General features: G+C 45.0%; 1 protein-coding gene and 1 long non-coding RNA gene across 2 annotated transcripts in view; one reads left to right on the top strand and one right to left on the bottom strand.

Annotated features, from left to right (window-relative positions):
* The window catches only part of LOC135378442 (hemicentin-2-like), a 73,588-nt gene extending 70,095 nt beyond the window's left edge, over nt 1–3,493 (bottom strand). The window contains exons 1-2 of the mRNA XM_064611484.1: nt 3,343–3,493; nt 666–1,007 (exon numbers count right to left, since the gene is read on the bottom strand). Coding sequence (XP_064467554.1) covers nt 666–1,007; nt 3,343–3,493 — 493 coding nt within the window. The remainder of the gene's footprint in view (nt 1–665; nt 1,008–3,342) is intronic.
* Nucleotides 1–17,948, top strand: part of LOC135399272 (uncharacterized) — a 186,190-nt gene that overhangs the window by 97,977 nt on the left and 70,265 nt on the right. The gene's annotated exons all lie outside the window — the stretch shown is intronic.

The following is a 17,948-nucleotide window of genomic DNA, read 5'->3' as shown; positions in this document are numbered from 1 at the left end:
GAAATTGTGCCCAATGCTTGTCGCAAGATTTTACATCACTCGATATATCACGGTTGACGGTTCAATTCAAAATATTTTCATTCATGCACATGAATTATGTAGGACTGTTAGAACAACGCGTGTACTGCAGTTCCCATTCTGTGACATTCATTTAGTCCCAGGCATTTACTTTGTAGCAATGCATTTAGTCCACAAAAGGAGTAAAATTACTCCTCTTTTTTCTTTTTTTCATAGAGTGTATGACTTACCCGTGGACTGTGAATCTGCATTGTAATGCAGGAAAATCGCTGCGGAGACTGGATGAAAAACATCGCTGAGACGCCGTTCACGTTGGAATCGGTTCTAGGTCCTTATAGCCCGATATCATGCAGCAGCGTCAAGCACTGTTTTCCTCCCTGGAATTCTAAGGGACACTGGTCTCCTTTACACTCTTTAGTACAATGGGGCTCGGTTTGTGAGTTGTATGCCTTTGTGCAGTGACGTTTTGGCCATGATGGCTTCGTGTTATACCAAAGACATGGATGTAGTATCATTATGTTCACCCATGACCTCATCATCTCATACCTTACACTAACCAATGTGCCCGAGGGAGTGAGCCGCAAGTTGAGCGGCTAATTTCATCACCCATTGTCAGTACGTGCATTTGTTGTTGTTTTACGACTTACCGATTATATTCAACTCGATTCCGTAGCTACGACTCGAACTGTGTTCGTACTGTACGTTGCAGACGTAGATACCGCGGTCTTCATACTTCAGTCGCAAGATTGACAGCAGTGCGGGTGAACGAACGACGGAGAAATGGGCACGACCTTCCAGAGAGGGTCCCACAATGTGATGGGCCTGCGCGAGATTGATGGTGCCCTTGCGTCCCGAGGGTGCTTCCAAGGTATAAAGGGCCACCGTGGGGTCATCTCCCCGATGCCACCAGGCTTTCACGGCTCTGTCTTCACGAGAACCCAGGTCGCAAGGCAGGTCTGCAGTCGCTGACTCCGTCAGTAACACAGTCACTGGAAACGGATAGAAAAAAAGGTTCGGTTAGAAGGGGAAGGGGAGGGGGGTTAGGTGGTGGTAAAGAAAACATGAAACTGTTGGCTCCTACAACCGAGGAAGCCGCTTACTTCAGGTTGTGTTGGAAGTCATTTGTTTCTGTACATTACTCCACATTACGTGATAATATATGAGAGACAGAAAAAACTATACATGTCTAGGCTCAGACGCTTGACTATGAGGGTGAACAAGATATGTTCTAGAAGGCACACTCAGTTATCCCGATGAACCGTACAATTCGAGAATAGACTTGGCTTTTTGTAATCAGTACAACAGAATATGTTTCCAAGGTATGAAACTGTTTTTCCACCGTTTCTATCCCTATTCATCGCCGCTTCATCGACTTGTCGTCGTCGTTGTTGTTGTTCCACATCTCTCGACACGTATCAGTGAACGTAGGAATGGCAACTCACGCGTGCGTGAGGTTATGCGGAATGATCACATATCTGACCTGAGAACCGTGGAAAATAGTTTGCGAGATTTAGTAGATCGGAAGGTGTTCACGACAACGACTCCGAAAACACAAGCCAATTGCCGTATACCTAGGGTTCCGCGGTTCGGTTTTTATTTTTGGGCGGATTCGGCGTATGTTTTTCGGTATTTATTTATTTTTCACGAAATCGGCGTTTCTCCATGTTTTTCCTGGCGTGTATCCGACAGTTATCGACGACTGGAAATCACAATGTAATTTCAGTGCTGTGCGTCTAACGCATCTAAGTGCGTCTAACGGTGGCGCGTTTTACGACTAACGAAAAAGTAAACGGACGTTTTTTCGCAACCATCGTATTTTTGTTTTTTGATGTGCATCAACAACTTTCTGGGCATGTGCAGCAATTTACCTCTGTCATCGTTCCTGGAATGTCCCTCTGTATTCGATGTTTTTCTATTAACACCAAATGAGGGAAGATTTACCCGGCGTATGTTTTTCGGTGTTTTTCGATTAACACCAAAAACGCGGAACCTTACTTGAAGTGACTGACCTTTAATTTTACAACTTCCTTTAACGTATCGGTTTCATAGAGCGATGCCGATCCACCAAGTAGTAGCGAGTTTTAGTACATCGGAAGAACTCTACGAAAAGGATACGTACGATAAAGGAAGTTATCAAATCAAAACACAGTCGATTGGCTTATCATGTTTTGGGAACCGTTGTCGTGGACACCTTGTACCTTGCCCATGTACTGAAACCCTAGATCGGAAGTGCTCTAAAAAAGGGACACGATAACGGAAGGCAGACAAATAAAAAATCAGTAAGGTGATGTCATCCACTTCGAAGGAGTAAGGTGATTGGCTTATCGTGCTTTCTGAATCGTTACCGTGAGCACCCTCGGGTCTACTTTTTTTTTTAGTATATCAGACGCACTCAACAAAATGGATACGATAAAGGTAGCTGTCGAATCCAGGCGCAAGAATATGTGTCAGCCACAGCGAAAGACTAACGCTATTGGCTTATCGCATTTCCGGAGCCTCTATCGGGAACGTGTTCCGATGTAGTAGCGATTCCAGTCAAATACGTCACCAATTCACATTGAGTAGTAACTCTGACGTTCCCTGACTGTCTACTCAGCACTCTGTCTCTACATGTCAATGGAAACATTCGCCATAACTTAATAAGTTACATTCTTCTCAAATGCACAACGCTTTTTATAGAAAAACTGACGACGCCTTTCTACAGCGATAGCTGGTAGTGCCTCGTTTCCCGAGATCTAGATAGCGGCGTCGGCGTCCGCAGAAGGAACTACATTTACCTCCTCGTTTATAGTAATTCAGTGGTGCTTCACGTTCGCCGTCGACGGCGCTTTGTATCCTGCATTACATCATCATTTAGAAGGAAATACAGTATTAGTGACGACGACGACAGTGTTAGCGCGACGACGAAAAAGTTGACCGAGTACAAGCTTAGGAGGCGTTCACACCGGGCAACTTTTTCCAGCAACTATGAGCAACTTTAGACATGCTGGGGGGGGGGGGGGGGGGGGGGGCGTCGGCCGACACCGGCAACCTCCAGCAACTCGAGTTGCTCGTTATCGCTTCCCGACCGAAAACTTGAGAAGTTGCTCGCGCGCACCGGACAATCAGCGAGGGGAGCATTGCCACGTGACCCCCGATGGCGTGGTGGATTTCGTTCGTGGATTCATGGGTTCAAATCCTGCAGGTGCAGCTGAGAAATATTTTCTTTTTACTAACGTGACGAAAACATGTCAATTGCCAATGACCTATTCGCGCAAAAAAAGTGACTAAAATTTGACAAACAGCAGCAAGAGAAAAGACTCCACCAGTTCGATTCGAACCGACATTCTCCGGTCGCCGTAAGTTTGCTTGTGGGTGGAGCTACCGAGTTGCTATATGTGAACGCGGACTCGAAATTGCTCGTAAGACGGTTCCAGTTGCTGGGAAAATTTGCCCCGTGTGAGCGCCGGCTTAGTGTTTCTCCTTCAGACGCCATGGAGATACCGGGTCCCGCTGACGCACAAGATTTGCAGCGGGCACGAGAACGCGAACGTAAGCGCACAGCTGTCAAGGACCCAGCTCGTCGTGCAGCCGAAGCCGCAAACAAGAGAGTGCGACGTCAGGATGCAAACGTGCGTGCCGGCGAAGCTGAGGCAAGGCGGACTCAGCGGCAAACCCCCGCAGTACGTGCGGCCGAAGAGGAGGCAGAGAGGCGTCCCTGAACTGTGAATCTCATTTCCTTTTGTCTTTTCGCTTTTTCATCTGTATATGGTGACCACTGTGGTTGTACATATTGACTGTACATATTAGTGTGTAGTGTACATACAATAAGCATCTGCACATACCGCGTCTGCACATACCTACATACTTTATGCATATCTAATCTTGCAGCTATATACCTAAGATTATAGTTAGTGTATAGCATTGTGTAGCTACTGTATAGTTATTGTACATAGCATGTACGAGTAGAGGCAGTCCTAGCAGCGCAACCAGCCAATCGGTGATGTTAATAAATTTTGTTATAACAACAGGCGTCAGAGGTAGGCGAAAGCCGAAGGAGCCACGAAGGACCACGGCTTATGCGCATGCGCATGACCTTGAGGCGCCGGAGAGGGTTATCGCCGTCTTCAGTATGTGGCGCAGTATGGGGACAACAGAAGTGGGGACCAGTGGGGAGACCGCACGAACCCGCGAGCTCGTCTGACCCGGTCGGGACCGGTTTTGGTCCTTTGTGCTACCCCCGTGGATTTGCTTTGAGACGCTCCGAGCGTGGTTCGCAGGAGAGCCGCTAGGACACGACGCGTATGTGAAAAAGATCCAGTCACTGAGAACCCATTCGGGTACAGTTGCTTGGTGTGCGATCGTTTGTGGTTCAAGACTGCCACTGACTTGCCATGCGATGCTTAGATTAGAACTCCCAACTGCCGACCTTACTATCATCTACTTGTGTGCATCGTGTCCACAGTCGGTGCGCACCGTTGCAAGGTGAAGGGCATTCAATATAGCTGTGCCTGTCCACGCGACTGCAAGAACCGCGCGGCCGCAGTGGCCATCTATGCATGCGAGATTGGGTCAACGCTTCACCCCTATCGCTGACTGCGAAGACGAGGGAGAGATGTATGCGGTGCAGTTTGAGAGTGGACTCATCGTCCTGGCCGCCTATACTCTGCCCCCACCGCAACAGTTTCGGGAGTTATAACATACCTCACCTATGCCTTAAAGGAGCAATGAGGTGACATTTCACATCGCTCCGCGGTGCGTTATAGCTGTGCAATAGAAAAACAGTCGGAGAAAGCAGCTGCGGACGGCCGACACGATGCTCTCGTGACGTAGAGAAGGCCCCGTGCCTTGTTTCTTCGTTTTTTCTTCGCAGCTCACGCACCACTTATACATGCTTGAGCTGTGCTGCTGTACGTCATTGGTCACGTGAGTGGAGCAGCATACGTCACGACGTCCTCTCGTTCTGCGATGCGCTCTTCTCACGAGGAGCAGTATATTTGAAAGGTGTGCGGAACAGCGCCCTTGCGCTCCCTCTGTAGGTCACCTGGCTCGCCGTTCTTTCGCAACCACTCATTTTATTCGTTGGAGAACACTCTGCACCGAAAAACGAAAAATAAAAATTTAGGGGTCACCTCAGTGCTCCTTTAACAGTCCACATGCTATCGCCGACACTACTGCTGGGGGACTTTAACAGCCACGCAAAGCCCACCAAGTTCATCACCGGTATACCTACAAGAAGCGCTGATGTTGCAACTCGCAAACAGAACACGGGCCGTAACAACCTCGAGAAAGACCTGCATTGATTTAGTCTTCCAAAACCGAGACCTCGTCAAGAATATCGATCACATTACCACTCACTTCACAGATCGCAAGACAGTAGTCGGCACTCTAAAGTAGGTCTCCATACCTCAATACAAGTGTCAACGTTCACCTACAACAGCTGTCGCCTAGCTATGGGGTAGCGTTCCACTCCTAGAGTGGAAAACCTCCCCACTTCATCATCAGAATATATCTGTTGTTGTTGTTGTCGCTGAAATTCGCGTTACACAACCGTAACCGTCCTGCGATTTTTTATTTTTTTACTTTAGGGCATACTATCCCGAATTAGACTAGGGATTCCACTTATGAAATTGGAGGGAGAGGGAAACATGCAAAGAAAGGTTATGCAGTGCGTGTTGGTAAAATAAATTAGGATCTGCTATTCATGAGCTGTTAGCGAATGAGACAGGATTGGGTTGAAGTTCAAAGTTTTAATTCACCTAGAATGCAGTGTACACACGAGCGTATTTCTGAATTCGACGAAAGCTCGGACGCGGTCAACTATCAGGAGAAAACCGTTAGAAAAAAATCGGATCGGAAGATTACCAAAGATTGTCTCCATTGCCATTATGCTACGGCCTGCTATTCATGCACTTGCTATTCACCACACCCGCCAGCGCGCCTGGCAAACCGAAAAAGTTGAATTCCTCTTCCCTTTTCCACTACTTTAAACTGAATTTTCAACACCTCGTTAGATAAATTCATCTTCATTTCCGCTCGACCTCTGTGTGCATTCAACTTAATTGTACGGTGCTTTGCAAGAGAAGCAAAAAAGCGTCGTTGCGTCATTAAACACCAAGCGCTCGCTGTGCAAGTAAAGAACGTGCCGAGAAAAAAGGTGCATTTCAGAGTGACTGCCTTTGTCTTTCTCGTTTGCGCATTGTTTTGTTCTCCGAGGGACGAGATTGCTTCTCAGGAAATTGCCCCGCTGGTTTCGACCTGGTCACATAGCTCTGAGCAAGTCGCAACGGACAAGTAGCATCAACGCAACGCAGTAAATGAGGATATTTTAACATTGAATCATGTGTGTAGGAATGTAGCTTCCTATATGTGCAGTCTATCACCACTGAGCACCATCACTGCAGTGATCACCACTCCCCTCTATAGTGCTTGTCTTGAGGGTGCTAATAAATAAATAAATATAGTGTCTGTCGCCGTGCACCCTATGGTGCAGTTCAACACGTTCGATCTGCGTTTGAATCTTGTTGCTATCGTACCATTACGGCATGTTGTGTCAATGTATGCAGTGTGCAGATTGACATTGCCGGCATCTTTAGCCGCTTCCATTAGAAACTGAGACAGTCTGAGTCACATCTGTTCCCCTCGGGGGAAATGAAACGATCTGGGATCCCTATACAGCGGCTGCTGTATACTCTGGTCTTAATTTAGGAATCACACAGTAGAAAGAGGGGGGGGGATATGTGCATGCGCAGCACTTTCGCTTTAAGTAGGGTTTAACAACAAGTCACGGTTTTAGGTCTCAAGACGACAGTAATCGTGCCGGACGATGTGGTGTTCGGCTTAGAGTACTTGATGTTTTAAGTTGAAACTGTTCCTGTGTTGAACGGAGTAGGTTACGTGCACTGGGATGCAAATGAAACTATACGCAAAAGACGGAGAAACCGGACAACTGCAAGTGACATTGGCCATATGCACTTAAACTCCGTGATTGGCGAAAATCAGACCAATCGACGAGATATCACATACTGCTAAAAGTTTTATGTGCAATGTCACGAATATAAGTAGGGCGTTTTTTTATCCTTTACAGATTTGTTTTTTTCCTAAAAAAAGCTATGAGAGCAGCATAAACGTCGTTTTTGCAGTTGAGTTATACGGCCAGGTGGACGTCCTCACGTAACTACAACATGACTAATCACCTCAAATTCATTAACTACTAGGGGCCTAACGCATTAACGAATGCATTAACTATTAGATACGCCGCCGTCGGCGGAGATCATGCGTTCCTGAGGCGCACGCTTTTGGTTCCGTCTCATTCGTACAGCGAAATTCGGCGGCGGATCTTTCGCGGCACGCGCTCGTTTCAGGATTTTAAAAATATAGAATGGCTTTCAACGAGGATGGTCTCCCGTTCTGCTATATCACTTTTGCACAAAATTCCCTATATTTTTTATATTCACATACATGAAATGCCTAAGAAGGCATTACACAAAAAGGGAGGATGCTCAAATACACGAGAAGGATTTCACAAGAAACATAATTGTTCGCATGCTTTGGTGAAATCAACAATATTGTTTGATACTATACATTCGGTGGTAAAGAGTTCCAGTCCCGTATTTCTACCTGCATTAGGGAGTTATAAAAATAATCCGTTGTGCTGGAAGTTGTAGCCTGAAAGCATGATCAATGGTGAGCAGGTTGAATATAAGTTGAACCACCACGAAAGATTTTATGCATATGCACTAAGCTACGAACTTTCCTTCATTTTTCTTGACGCGGAATTCCTTTCGCTTTTTATAACTGATCGCAGTAATTATATATAAAGCGAACATCTTTATTTGTTAAATAAGGTATTTTAGTGAAGGCTTCCGTATGGCAGACGCAAATTCCAATTTACTATGGACAAGGGCATTATAGGAAACTAACCTAACGTCAGCCGACGCTATACGTACAGTACTCGTTTTAAGGAACCCAACGGTCATTTGCTTTTGGGGAAATTTCGTTAATGTGATACCACCTCCATGACAGATTGCGTCACAGACGAATACCTAGATACTTACAGTTATGATCCTTTTCTAACGTGGACCCGTTAAATACATAATCGTTTGCTAATTGTGTCCTCGCCCTTGAAAACGTCATACATTCCCTTTTGTTTAAATTTACCTCCATCAACCACTGGTTCCACCAGGATTCGCGAGGCTTTAGGTCATTCTGTAGTATAAGACAGAAGCGCCAGATACGGTAAAGAAGAAGATCGGTCAGCATACAACCTTATTCACGACTGGATACAGTTGGGTAAGAAAGTTACGCATATGAGAAATAATAGCGGACCTACACTCTTAAAAATGAACTTCACCGCATAGCACGCTCCTAGCCAACTATAATCTAGAATGATATCGTTATCTGCCCTGATTTGTTGAAAACAGAGGGTGTACGCCTTTTTTGTGACACTTATGCTGTTCATAATGGTCACAAAAAAAGCGTACGCCTCCCGTTTTCAACAAATCAGGGCAGTTAACGATATCATATCATTCGAGATTATGGTTGGCTAGGAGCGTGCTATGCGGTGAAGTTCATTTTTAAGAGTGTAGAACGAAGCCTTGAGGTACCCCAGACGTAAAGGCGTTGCGGATACTGAATTTCCCCACTTAATCTGCTGTGTTCTGCCTTCAAGAAAAGATGCCGTCCGCCTTGGTATAGACTGGTGGGAATTTAGGGGGTTCATCTCGTTTATCAAACGTAGATGGGGAACTGGATCAAAAGCCTTCCTAAAAGCAACAAAAATAGAAATTGCTTGCATGTGTGCTCCACTGTTGAGGAAGGCAAATATATCCGTAATGAATTGAAAGAGTCGGGTTTCACACGATAGACCACTCTTAAAGCCGTTCTGATTTACATACAGAAAGTTACTGTGTACCAAGTATTTCATTACAACAGAGAAAATAATGCGTTCCAGAACCTTGTACAGGTTGGGACAAAAGTTTACGGAACACGCGGGCGGCTTACTTTTTCTTCGGTGCGACACCCTAGCGGCTGGCGGAAGCAGGTGAGTTAACTGTTTCGGAGGCGTGGACGGGTGCGCTGTTAGACACAGAGTGGCAGTTCTGATGTCGCTTGGGTATCTCTGGAAGTGGAAGCTACCGCTGTGCGTCGCTAACACCACACCCTTCCACCCTTCCGAAATGGTGAACTCACCTGCTTCCGCCAGCCGCTAGGGTGTCGCACCGAAGAAAAAGTACGCTGCTCGCATGTTCCATAAACGTTTGTCCCAACCTGCGCGAGACACAGATCAGCGAGATCGGCCGGTACTCTTGTATGCAGGATGAAAGTCCTTTTTTCGGAATAGATATAACAATGGCATGCTTCCACTCTTCCGGAACTTTTCATCGGTATTGAGTGACTGCTGAAATAAAATTGCCAAGACTTCGCTCGCCGGTTCTTTCATCAGTTTTAATAGTTTGGTAGAGACGTTATCGCGCACCCTGCGGATGGTGACAATGGTAACCGTCCATAATCCTTAATACTCCGCCAGGAGACACACTGATTGGATCTGATAGCTCACCACATATAATTTTTTCTGGAGAGGGATAGGGTGCATTCTCACGGGTGAACATCACGGAAAAGTGCTCGTGGAATTTCTCGGCTTTTTTTTTTTTTTTTTTTTGAGGGTTGGAAATTTTTTGAGGGTTGTAACTTAACATATTGCGGAGGTCGTCATTATAGAACTTAGGTTTAGCATTGTTTACAGAACGTTTCAACTGTCGAGCAACGTTTTAATACTTAAGCCAGTGAGTTCCACTGCCGGATTGCTTAGCTTTGCGATAAATAGGTTTCTTCCTGTTGCCTAATCTCTTAAGCTCGGAGGCAAACCGTGGACTTCTTGTTGAGGATTTGACAATTACTCTTGAAATATACTGATTAGCACATTCAAGCAATGCAATGCAGTTTTCATTGACAGAATTATGCAGCCATAGTCCAGCAAAGATAGTATAGAAGTCGGCCATAAATAAGTTAATTCATACCTTTGGTATTAGCTCTATTGTAATCGTACATATATTTACGAACCTTTTCATTTCTAACTACATTGTATTTCATTGTGACGATATCTACTTTATGATCACTCATTTCCTCAAGTGCTACTTTTTCCGCACTTGCAGTGAGAAAAATATGCAGTAGAGCACTCCCACATGTGCTTTGCATTACGACTTGCTCCAGACTAAATTATTCACAGAGTGCCCCTACACTCACACGGATTTCGACTCGAAGGAAATAGTCTATTAGTCTACCAATCAATGCCAGCGAGGTTGAAGTCTCCCGCAATAACTCCAGTGCTATTTGGGAAACGATAGTGGATATCTAGCATATGGATACTTAGATTACAAATGAGATTCAGAATCAGCATCAGGAGTAGTACGGCAGCAGGACCCAATAATAACGTGAAAATAAGCACCTTTACTTTTACAAACACTATTTCTCGATCAGGTTAACTAAAGAGTTAATTAACGAATTTTCGGAATTTTCGGAATCTTTTAGTTACATACACCCTCCGAGAGGACGTCCGCATGGCCGTATAACTCAACTGCTAGAACACCATCTATGCTGCTCTCATATAGCCTTTTAATAAAAATTTAGAAATGATAAAAAACGCCCTGTATAACGAGGAGGCTTTCACTTGCACAGTGTACTTGAGAGAGATGTTCTACTTGTGCAGTTCCCGGAAACACATTTCTCAGTTGTCTCCTTCAATAGCCTTTTTATGCCATCCAGCTCTTTGTCTATGACAGTAGAGAGGTTCCGCATGGGGACGCAACGGTTACGATCTTGTAAATCGCTTACGATTTTCCAATGAAGAGCTGACCTTCTTACATTAGCAGCGTGTTCTCTAAGGCGGTCGTTCTTGCAGCGCGAAGATTGGTTCTCTATCGATGATTCTACAAAGGGTTATCTTTTTAATCGGGGGAGAGTCTTCGTTAAAAAAGAGGGGCTTTGCTACGCGGACGGTTTCTTCGCTATATGTTTCTTAAGCTCTGCGGAAATTATGTTTGACATTACAAAAAATAGTCAACAAAGACTCTCTCCTTCTCCACAGGGCTGGGCAGTTGTCGAGGTCTGCAGTGTAATTAGCTAATTACTTTTTAAATAGAGGTTTTCTGGGTAATGTGTGATAGCAAAATTTGGAGCTAGCCATTACCCAAAACGACCTCATTGAAATCTCAAGACTGTCACGGCGCCACGAAGCAACAGTGGCTATGAGCGGCGTACAGATGTAGACAGATGGAGAGAGGACAGCAGGAAGGAGTGAGGGACAGGCGGAGCTATGCGAATGAGTCGAAACCGAAACGTTGCATTCAATTGCGGGACATACTCCTCCGCCGCATCACTGCCGGTGACGCGTCCATTTTCCCGTGAACCTTCTATCTGTTATCTATACAACGACACATCACTTATTGCGATATCTTGAATAGCTTAGAAATTATGAACGTTTTGAAATTACTTTCAATTTCGCGATGCTGCCTCGTCGATCATAACACCCCACATGTACCGCAAAGAAACACGTAGTTTCCATAAAGAGAGAGAGAGAGAGAAAAGAAAGAAAACGATTTGTAGACGAAGTGAAGAATTTGAAGACGAATTGTACGTTGAACGTGAACAGGTCGTAAGCAGAAGGGCGATACAGCAAAGCAACCTCTATCAGATTGTCGGCGCACCCGGTCGAGTCTTCCGGGAAACATGTCTAGGAAATCAAGTAAGTGAGTACATACCAGTAACTCAAAGGGAAAAAATCGAATCATGAACCTCTTTCCTCCACAGCTCTCCTCCTGTATCGAAAAAAAAGAAAGAAAGAAAGAGATAATGACATCGACGCTAGAAAGGTCCATTGAGCAACAGGCAACTAATCCATGGCTGCAGTTCCTCTCTGGTTGACACAAAAACATATCACTGTATGGTTGCCTGAGGCAATCATCCCCCAGTCTCCTTTTTTTACCTTCTACCGTAAATAAGCGAGAGCATCTCTTTCTTCGTCCGTACTTTCTTTTCTCTAACATCCGGCGCTTACCCGGAAGGCAGGTAGGTATAGGATGGCTTCGCCTTTACTTTCCAGCGCTCATGCACGCCATTGATGCCAAATCAATGTTGTGAGACTGTGTGAGTCTCCCTGTGAAGGTGTTATAGGCATCCACGGGGCCGAATTTACAATGGCGGGCGCCCATCTGGATGCATGGTGGTTCACTTCACACCATGGATGGAGGAAGGTCATGCTTTGAGGGAATTTTAACTCCAGTGTGACCTACGCGTATTACTATATCACATGTTGATGTCCTCAATAAATTGACATACAGAGTATTTGATTCATTTGTTACCTCGCTATTGTCAAAAATGCTAATTCAATTTCACTTATTTCAGCCCACTGACACCATTGGCACTGCGCTAAATTTCGGACAATGGCAATTCCCACCGGGTAGCTGTCTTCCGCCATAACGTGGAAATACTCGTCACAGTACGATGACCACTCGTTTTTTGGCTTGTATTTGTGCTTGTTATATGTGTTATTATTTCTCTTTTGATTTCGAAGTTGCACAGAAATTGTACTGCATAACGATTCTAAATGGATATAAGTGAGTTCTGTGATGATCTCAACAAAAAACCCACATGCACTGAGGTATGGTACCGCAATTGTTGCGGTGAATCACCTCATCCCATCGTCATTCATGTTGTTGTTCTACAAACAATAGCGTTTATAGAAAACGGGCTTCGCGAAGGTGGGTGCCCTTTGTTTGGGGGTGGGGGAGCCCTGGGGGCATACGCCCTGTCTCCTCCCGTTCAAATCCAGCATTAGATATTCTATGATGCAACCTGCTCTTCAGGATGTTTATGAAAGCGGTTGTGCTATACTTAGCCATGCAACACAATGTACTGAACATTCAAGTACGAGTTCTTGTACATAGGGGTGGTTGTCAGGTGTGGTACCCCATTGTGGTTGCAGCACAAATTAGTATACATTGCGCTCCTTGGGTAGCTTAGCAGGAAGTTGCCCTGCAAGCAGAAATCAAAACAGGAGGGCCACAACGTTGCCGTTTCAGTTGCTCTCTCTCTCTATGTATATGTTGAGTTGTTGCGTTGCATGTGACAGATTCGTCGCCGACTGTTGCAGAATGATGTCTATTGGCGCGTTTAGGAAGTCAGTTTTTACACCTAGAGATTTCTGCCCATACGGCACTCCCTATTTGATTTTTTATTATTATTATTACTTTTTTTATTACGTTATTATTATTATTACTTATTATTATTACTCGAAGCGACATCAGCTTCGAGAAACTTCGTAAAAGGATTGTCGAAGGCCGAAACCAATGCTCCTTCTTATTATGTGGCGTTTTTTTTTTCTTATTATTTATTTATTTATTTTTTTTGCGGGGGGGGGGGGAGGAGGTCACCAGGTTCTGGGTCTGAAAGTAGACAGTTTAAGTGCATCGTACGCTACCGGCTTAGCGTACGTAGGGGATAGCGTTGGTGGTTCTGCGCACGCGCAAAACATAGAGCTTCGCGCAGTGCGTAGAACCACCACCCGATAGTGTAGGCCAAAGGCGATAGCGTACGGTGCACTAAAACTCACTAATGTTTGGGTACCGTGCCAGACGAATTCATAGAACTTCCATTTTTTGTTTGCTTGCTTGATATGAAGATTCGTCAGTTTCGTCATTCTTATATACAATCTGTTGTACTTGAAGCACCTAGTTACCAATAAAAATGCATCGACCAGAAAGTAAAGGAAAGAAGAAAACAGTTCGTCGATTTCATACGTTGAAGAGAGATATCCTCCTTTGTGTCTCCATTTTCATTCTAATGCGCGAATAACAGAATGTTAATGATAAGACTAAGAAATCAACATGAACTCTATGGTTTTTAGCACGTGGAAAGTACTTTTTTTTTTTACTTTAAACCCTCTTCAGGCTAAAGCAAACGAGACTGCAAGATACTGCTTAGGAAATGCGCCTCTGGAATATTAGAATCGCGCTCGCTTCCTTGTCTACTTACAGATCATATGCAAATTGGTGACTTCGCCAGTGTCATTATAGACACACTTTATGTATGATACACGGATCACGTTGTCGGGAGTAAAAATAGGGACGTCGAATTTCAGAAAAGGATATCGCAAGCGCAGTGTTCGCGCGAATACATTGCCTATAGTCGTGTTCAACTTAAGAAGGAAAAGAAATCTAGTCCGTCATCTACATACGCCGTTGGAGATAAGGGGACCCAAAAGCGCCAGGAGAAACGCCAGCGAACCGCCAGCGCCATCATGGGGGAGGGCTCGCGTACTGCCATGTGACCAGTCTCCACACCCAATACGGCAGCAGAGTGAGCGTGATGTATTACATTATCTGGCGGAGGAGGGAGTGTGACGTCTTTGTGCCCAGCCACCCGATCTGCGGCGCAGTAATATTTTGTAGGCTGACGGAACACGAGTATAACTCACTCTATTTCCGTATTGGCTGTTAAGACTGGCTGCATGACACTATGCGAGCCCTCCCCCATGGCGGCGCTGCACTATCTATTGCATTTTGTGTCTCGCGCTAGTGTCTCGTTATCTCCAAAGGCGTATGTAGATGACGGACTAGATTTCTTTTCCTTTTTAAGTTGAACACCAGTTTAAGTACGACAATAATAGGAAAAGCACAATAGCACGGTTCAACAAGTAGATAGTATTAGATCAGCATGAAGTGCTGCAGACTTTTACGACTTTGCAGCATGCTGTGCCGCTTTATGCGGATCACGATATCTGCCAGACATGTTGTGAAAGAACGATAATTTCGTATCGAAGGCAAATGAAGTGGAACCAAAATAAGCATATGCCCGTGGAGACAAGTGGATCTTTTCACTGACGCCAGCTTGGATTCGATGAACGATGATCGGGTTACGTCTAGACACGTGCGAATAATTATTTTAAAGCCAAATCGAATACGAGGCGAATAGTTATAAAACCGAATGGAATATCTGTATGACCGGAGGGGATACACATGCAGCCCTTGTACGGATAGGAACATGTATACATCATGTATACGCAATATATTCACACGGATCAGAATATGAAGTAGCACCCACTCTGTTTTACGCCCTCTCCTGTGCTATTTTCGGCCTTACGTGTGCAGTTTCGGAACTATTCGAATTCGGTTGGGAAGAAACATCGATTCGATTCGAAATGCAAATATACAATTTCGTATTCAATTCTGAAGTCAAATCGAATTTTGAATTATCCACTTCTGTATTCGAAGAACTTGAATATTCGCACATGCTTATAGTTACGTGTTATGTGTTGGGTGGATGGTGTAATGCATAATATGTAACATGTAGGAAGAGGATATGAGAAGAAAAATATGGAGATGGAAACACGTAATGTAATATGTGATGCATAAGCAATGAAAACCTTGCCTATGGCAAACAAAATGCATGGAAATCCTGTAAAGGTGGCCCTTGAAGGAGGGAATGCCAGACACCCTGCCAGAAACAATGCACGAAAGGGGGCACGGCCTCAGAAACCTAAACTCAGTGGGGCGGCCGCCCCCTTTCCCTCACCCTTCCGACGCGCATTGCAATAGAAACTCAGAATTCGCAAAAACCCAGCCCAAAATATCGTAGCTACCACATTGAACCAATACAATATTTAATTTGACGTCGTCGCACTGTCGTTTCCAGAAGGAAAAACGTGGTCTAGGTGTATGATGATTTTGTCAGGTCTGAACAAAGCGCTGCGCTGCTTCTATGCTTCTTCCCTGTATCCTTTCGATTTACTGAACCCGAAGGCGGTCCGCTATAAAAGCCTTCCGTGTACAGCTTCGTGGAACAACGCTTGATACCCTTTCACGTAGCGTATACATATCGCCGCGGCTGATGTAGCAGCAAAGAGGAAAAAATCCTAGATATGGAGTCGGAAGATTCTCACCGGCACGTGTATTGAGTATTAAAGGCAGAACATAAAGTACGAGGACGCGTAAAAAGCAACGTCGTCCGGTGTTATCTGTAGGGAACCTGAGTATCGAGGGAAGAAGATGCGCCCCCCCCCCCCCCCCACACACACACAGCTCTCGCGTCAAGGGATTAGTTGGGGGCTATCGCCTTGAGGCACACACGTCAAGATCGTAAACGGCCGAGCACTATCAAAAAGAAAAAAAAAACCTCTGGGCTGAAAAAAAGAACTCCTAGGGAACTAGGAAACGTGAATTCCGCCCGTGCTCTTTTTTTATCAGCGCGTTGAAAATGATAGGGCTGTATCTTAGGGAAAAGAGGATTAAGCGTGATCTCTCCGGGAAAGTTCGTACGTACTATTCGAAATCGAAGAAAATTAAGGGGAAAAAAAGGAAGATTGAGGAGCGACGTTTTGAAAAAGAGGATCAAGTTACTCAGATTTGCGCAAGAGACATTTCATAATCGGGAATGTGAATTTGAAACATTTTTTTCGTACGCCCTTTTTTGTGAAAAATGTTCGTTGTACAGAAGTTTGAAGTCGAGCTCATTTTACGATCCAAGTCTTACACATCAAGGAAGCTTTCATGGAGCCGGAGTGAGGGCGGTTTAAGAGTAGTGTGTGTGTGTGTGCGCTCGTTCACCTCGTATGCTGGCAGCGTAGCAGGAACTAAAAAGTTCGCAGAGAAGCGATGGATCGCGATTAGACGGAGGCAATCCGTGCCCGTGTTGCATAAACGATATTTATATCCTTCAATTAAAATGTCCTAGAAACTAGACGCCACTATTTTTCTTACTGTAATCCCTCAGACATGTAAACGTGGTGTACTAAGTAAGCATTCAACACACGTGAATTGTAACCTTTTACCATTTGTTGGATCGCACCACAATTTGCTGTTCACTATGGTGAGCTGAAACCAATTAGTAGTAAGTACAGTTTGCGTATTCAGTGTAGACACGTGGATACTTGGGTGCGTACAGCGAACTTCTGGATTACTAACATGACTAAAAAATAGTTGCTTAGAATGTAGTTTTTTTAAATGAAAATATTTGATATCGTCTGAGTATAGGTACTTCAATATCTACCCATCATGTTAGAACTTCAAGGTATGACCTATGACCTACGGCGTTATAGAATACAATTTTAATACCTCGGACGATGTTCACGATAAAGAATCCAAGCTAACTGCTCTCCTTTGAAGTTGCTGTCATCACATGGCTCAATTTGGATGTCACGGCTTTCGGCGACGCACCGTTTTCGTAGAGTGTTTTGAACGTACTAAAACGTGTTAATATCAGTAGAGCTCTGGGTTTGCTGCGAGCTTCAAAACATACAATAGAACATAACAGTTTACTACCTTTAAAGGGACTGTCGCATGCGTCCCGATCGATTCCGAAACTATAGCGCCGTTTCACTCATCGTTCACCACCGACGATAACGCCGAAAATCCGACAGGAATCACTGTAGTAGCTTTTATGTAATCAGATGCACTGCATAGCAGGAGCAGACGCCGGATCTTGAGGGTATGACGGAATTACTTCTCTGGAAATAGGAGAAAACATCACACGGACAAGTCCAATAAGGGCGCGCCCTTTGGCGACCGGCGAGGCGGGCTGGCGTCTGCGAGCAGCGGAGATATGTGATTGGCTTGTAGAATGTCGGAATGGCTGGGTTAGCGCAGGACGTGTTTTTGGCTGTGGCTATGAGCGGCGTACTGATAAGGGCAGATGGAGAGAGGACGTGTTCGTACAGTCAGGACGGTAACACAGTGTTCCACGCGCGGTCGCGTCAGAACTCACAGTCATAAGCGAAAATCGGCGTATCTAGCACTTTTCACCTAGTGTATCGCGACGCGAACCCGAAGCGGAAGATCTCAGAGACAATCGCCTACGCTGTGCTCCCATTGGTGTGTCTGGCTTACGTCATCGTGATGTTACTGTGGGTGCAGAGGCAGTGCGAATACTTAAAACTCGTTTATTTCATTTTCCTGTAT

The sequence above is a fragment of the Ornithodoros turicata genome, chromosome 1, assembly GCF_037126465.1.
Source record: "Ornithodoros turicata isolate Travis chromosome 1, ASM3712646v1, whole genome shotgun sequence".
Taxonomy (NCBI): domain Eukaryota; kingdom Metazoa; phylum Arthropoda; class Arachnida; order Ixodida; family Argasidae; genus Ornithodoros; species Ornithodoros turicata.
The sequence above is the reverse complement of the archived record's forward strand: the minus strand, read 5'-3'. Positions and strand labels throughout refer to the sequence as shown.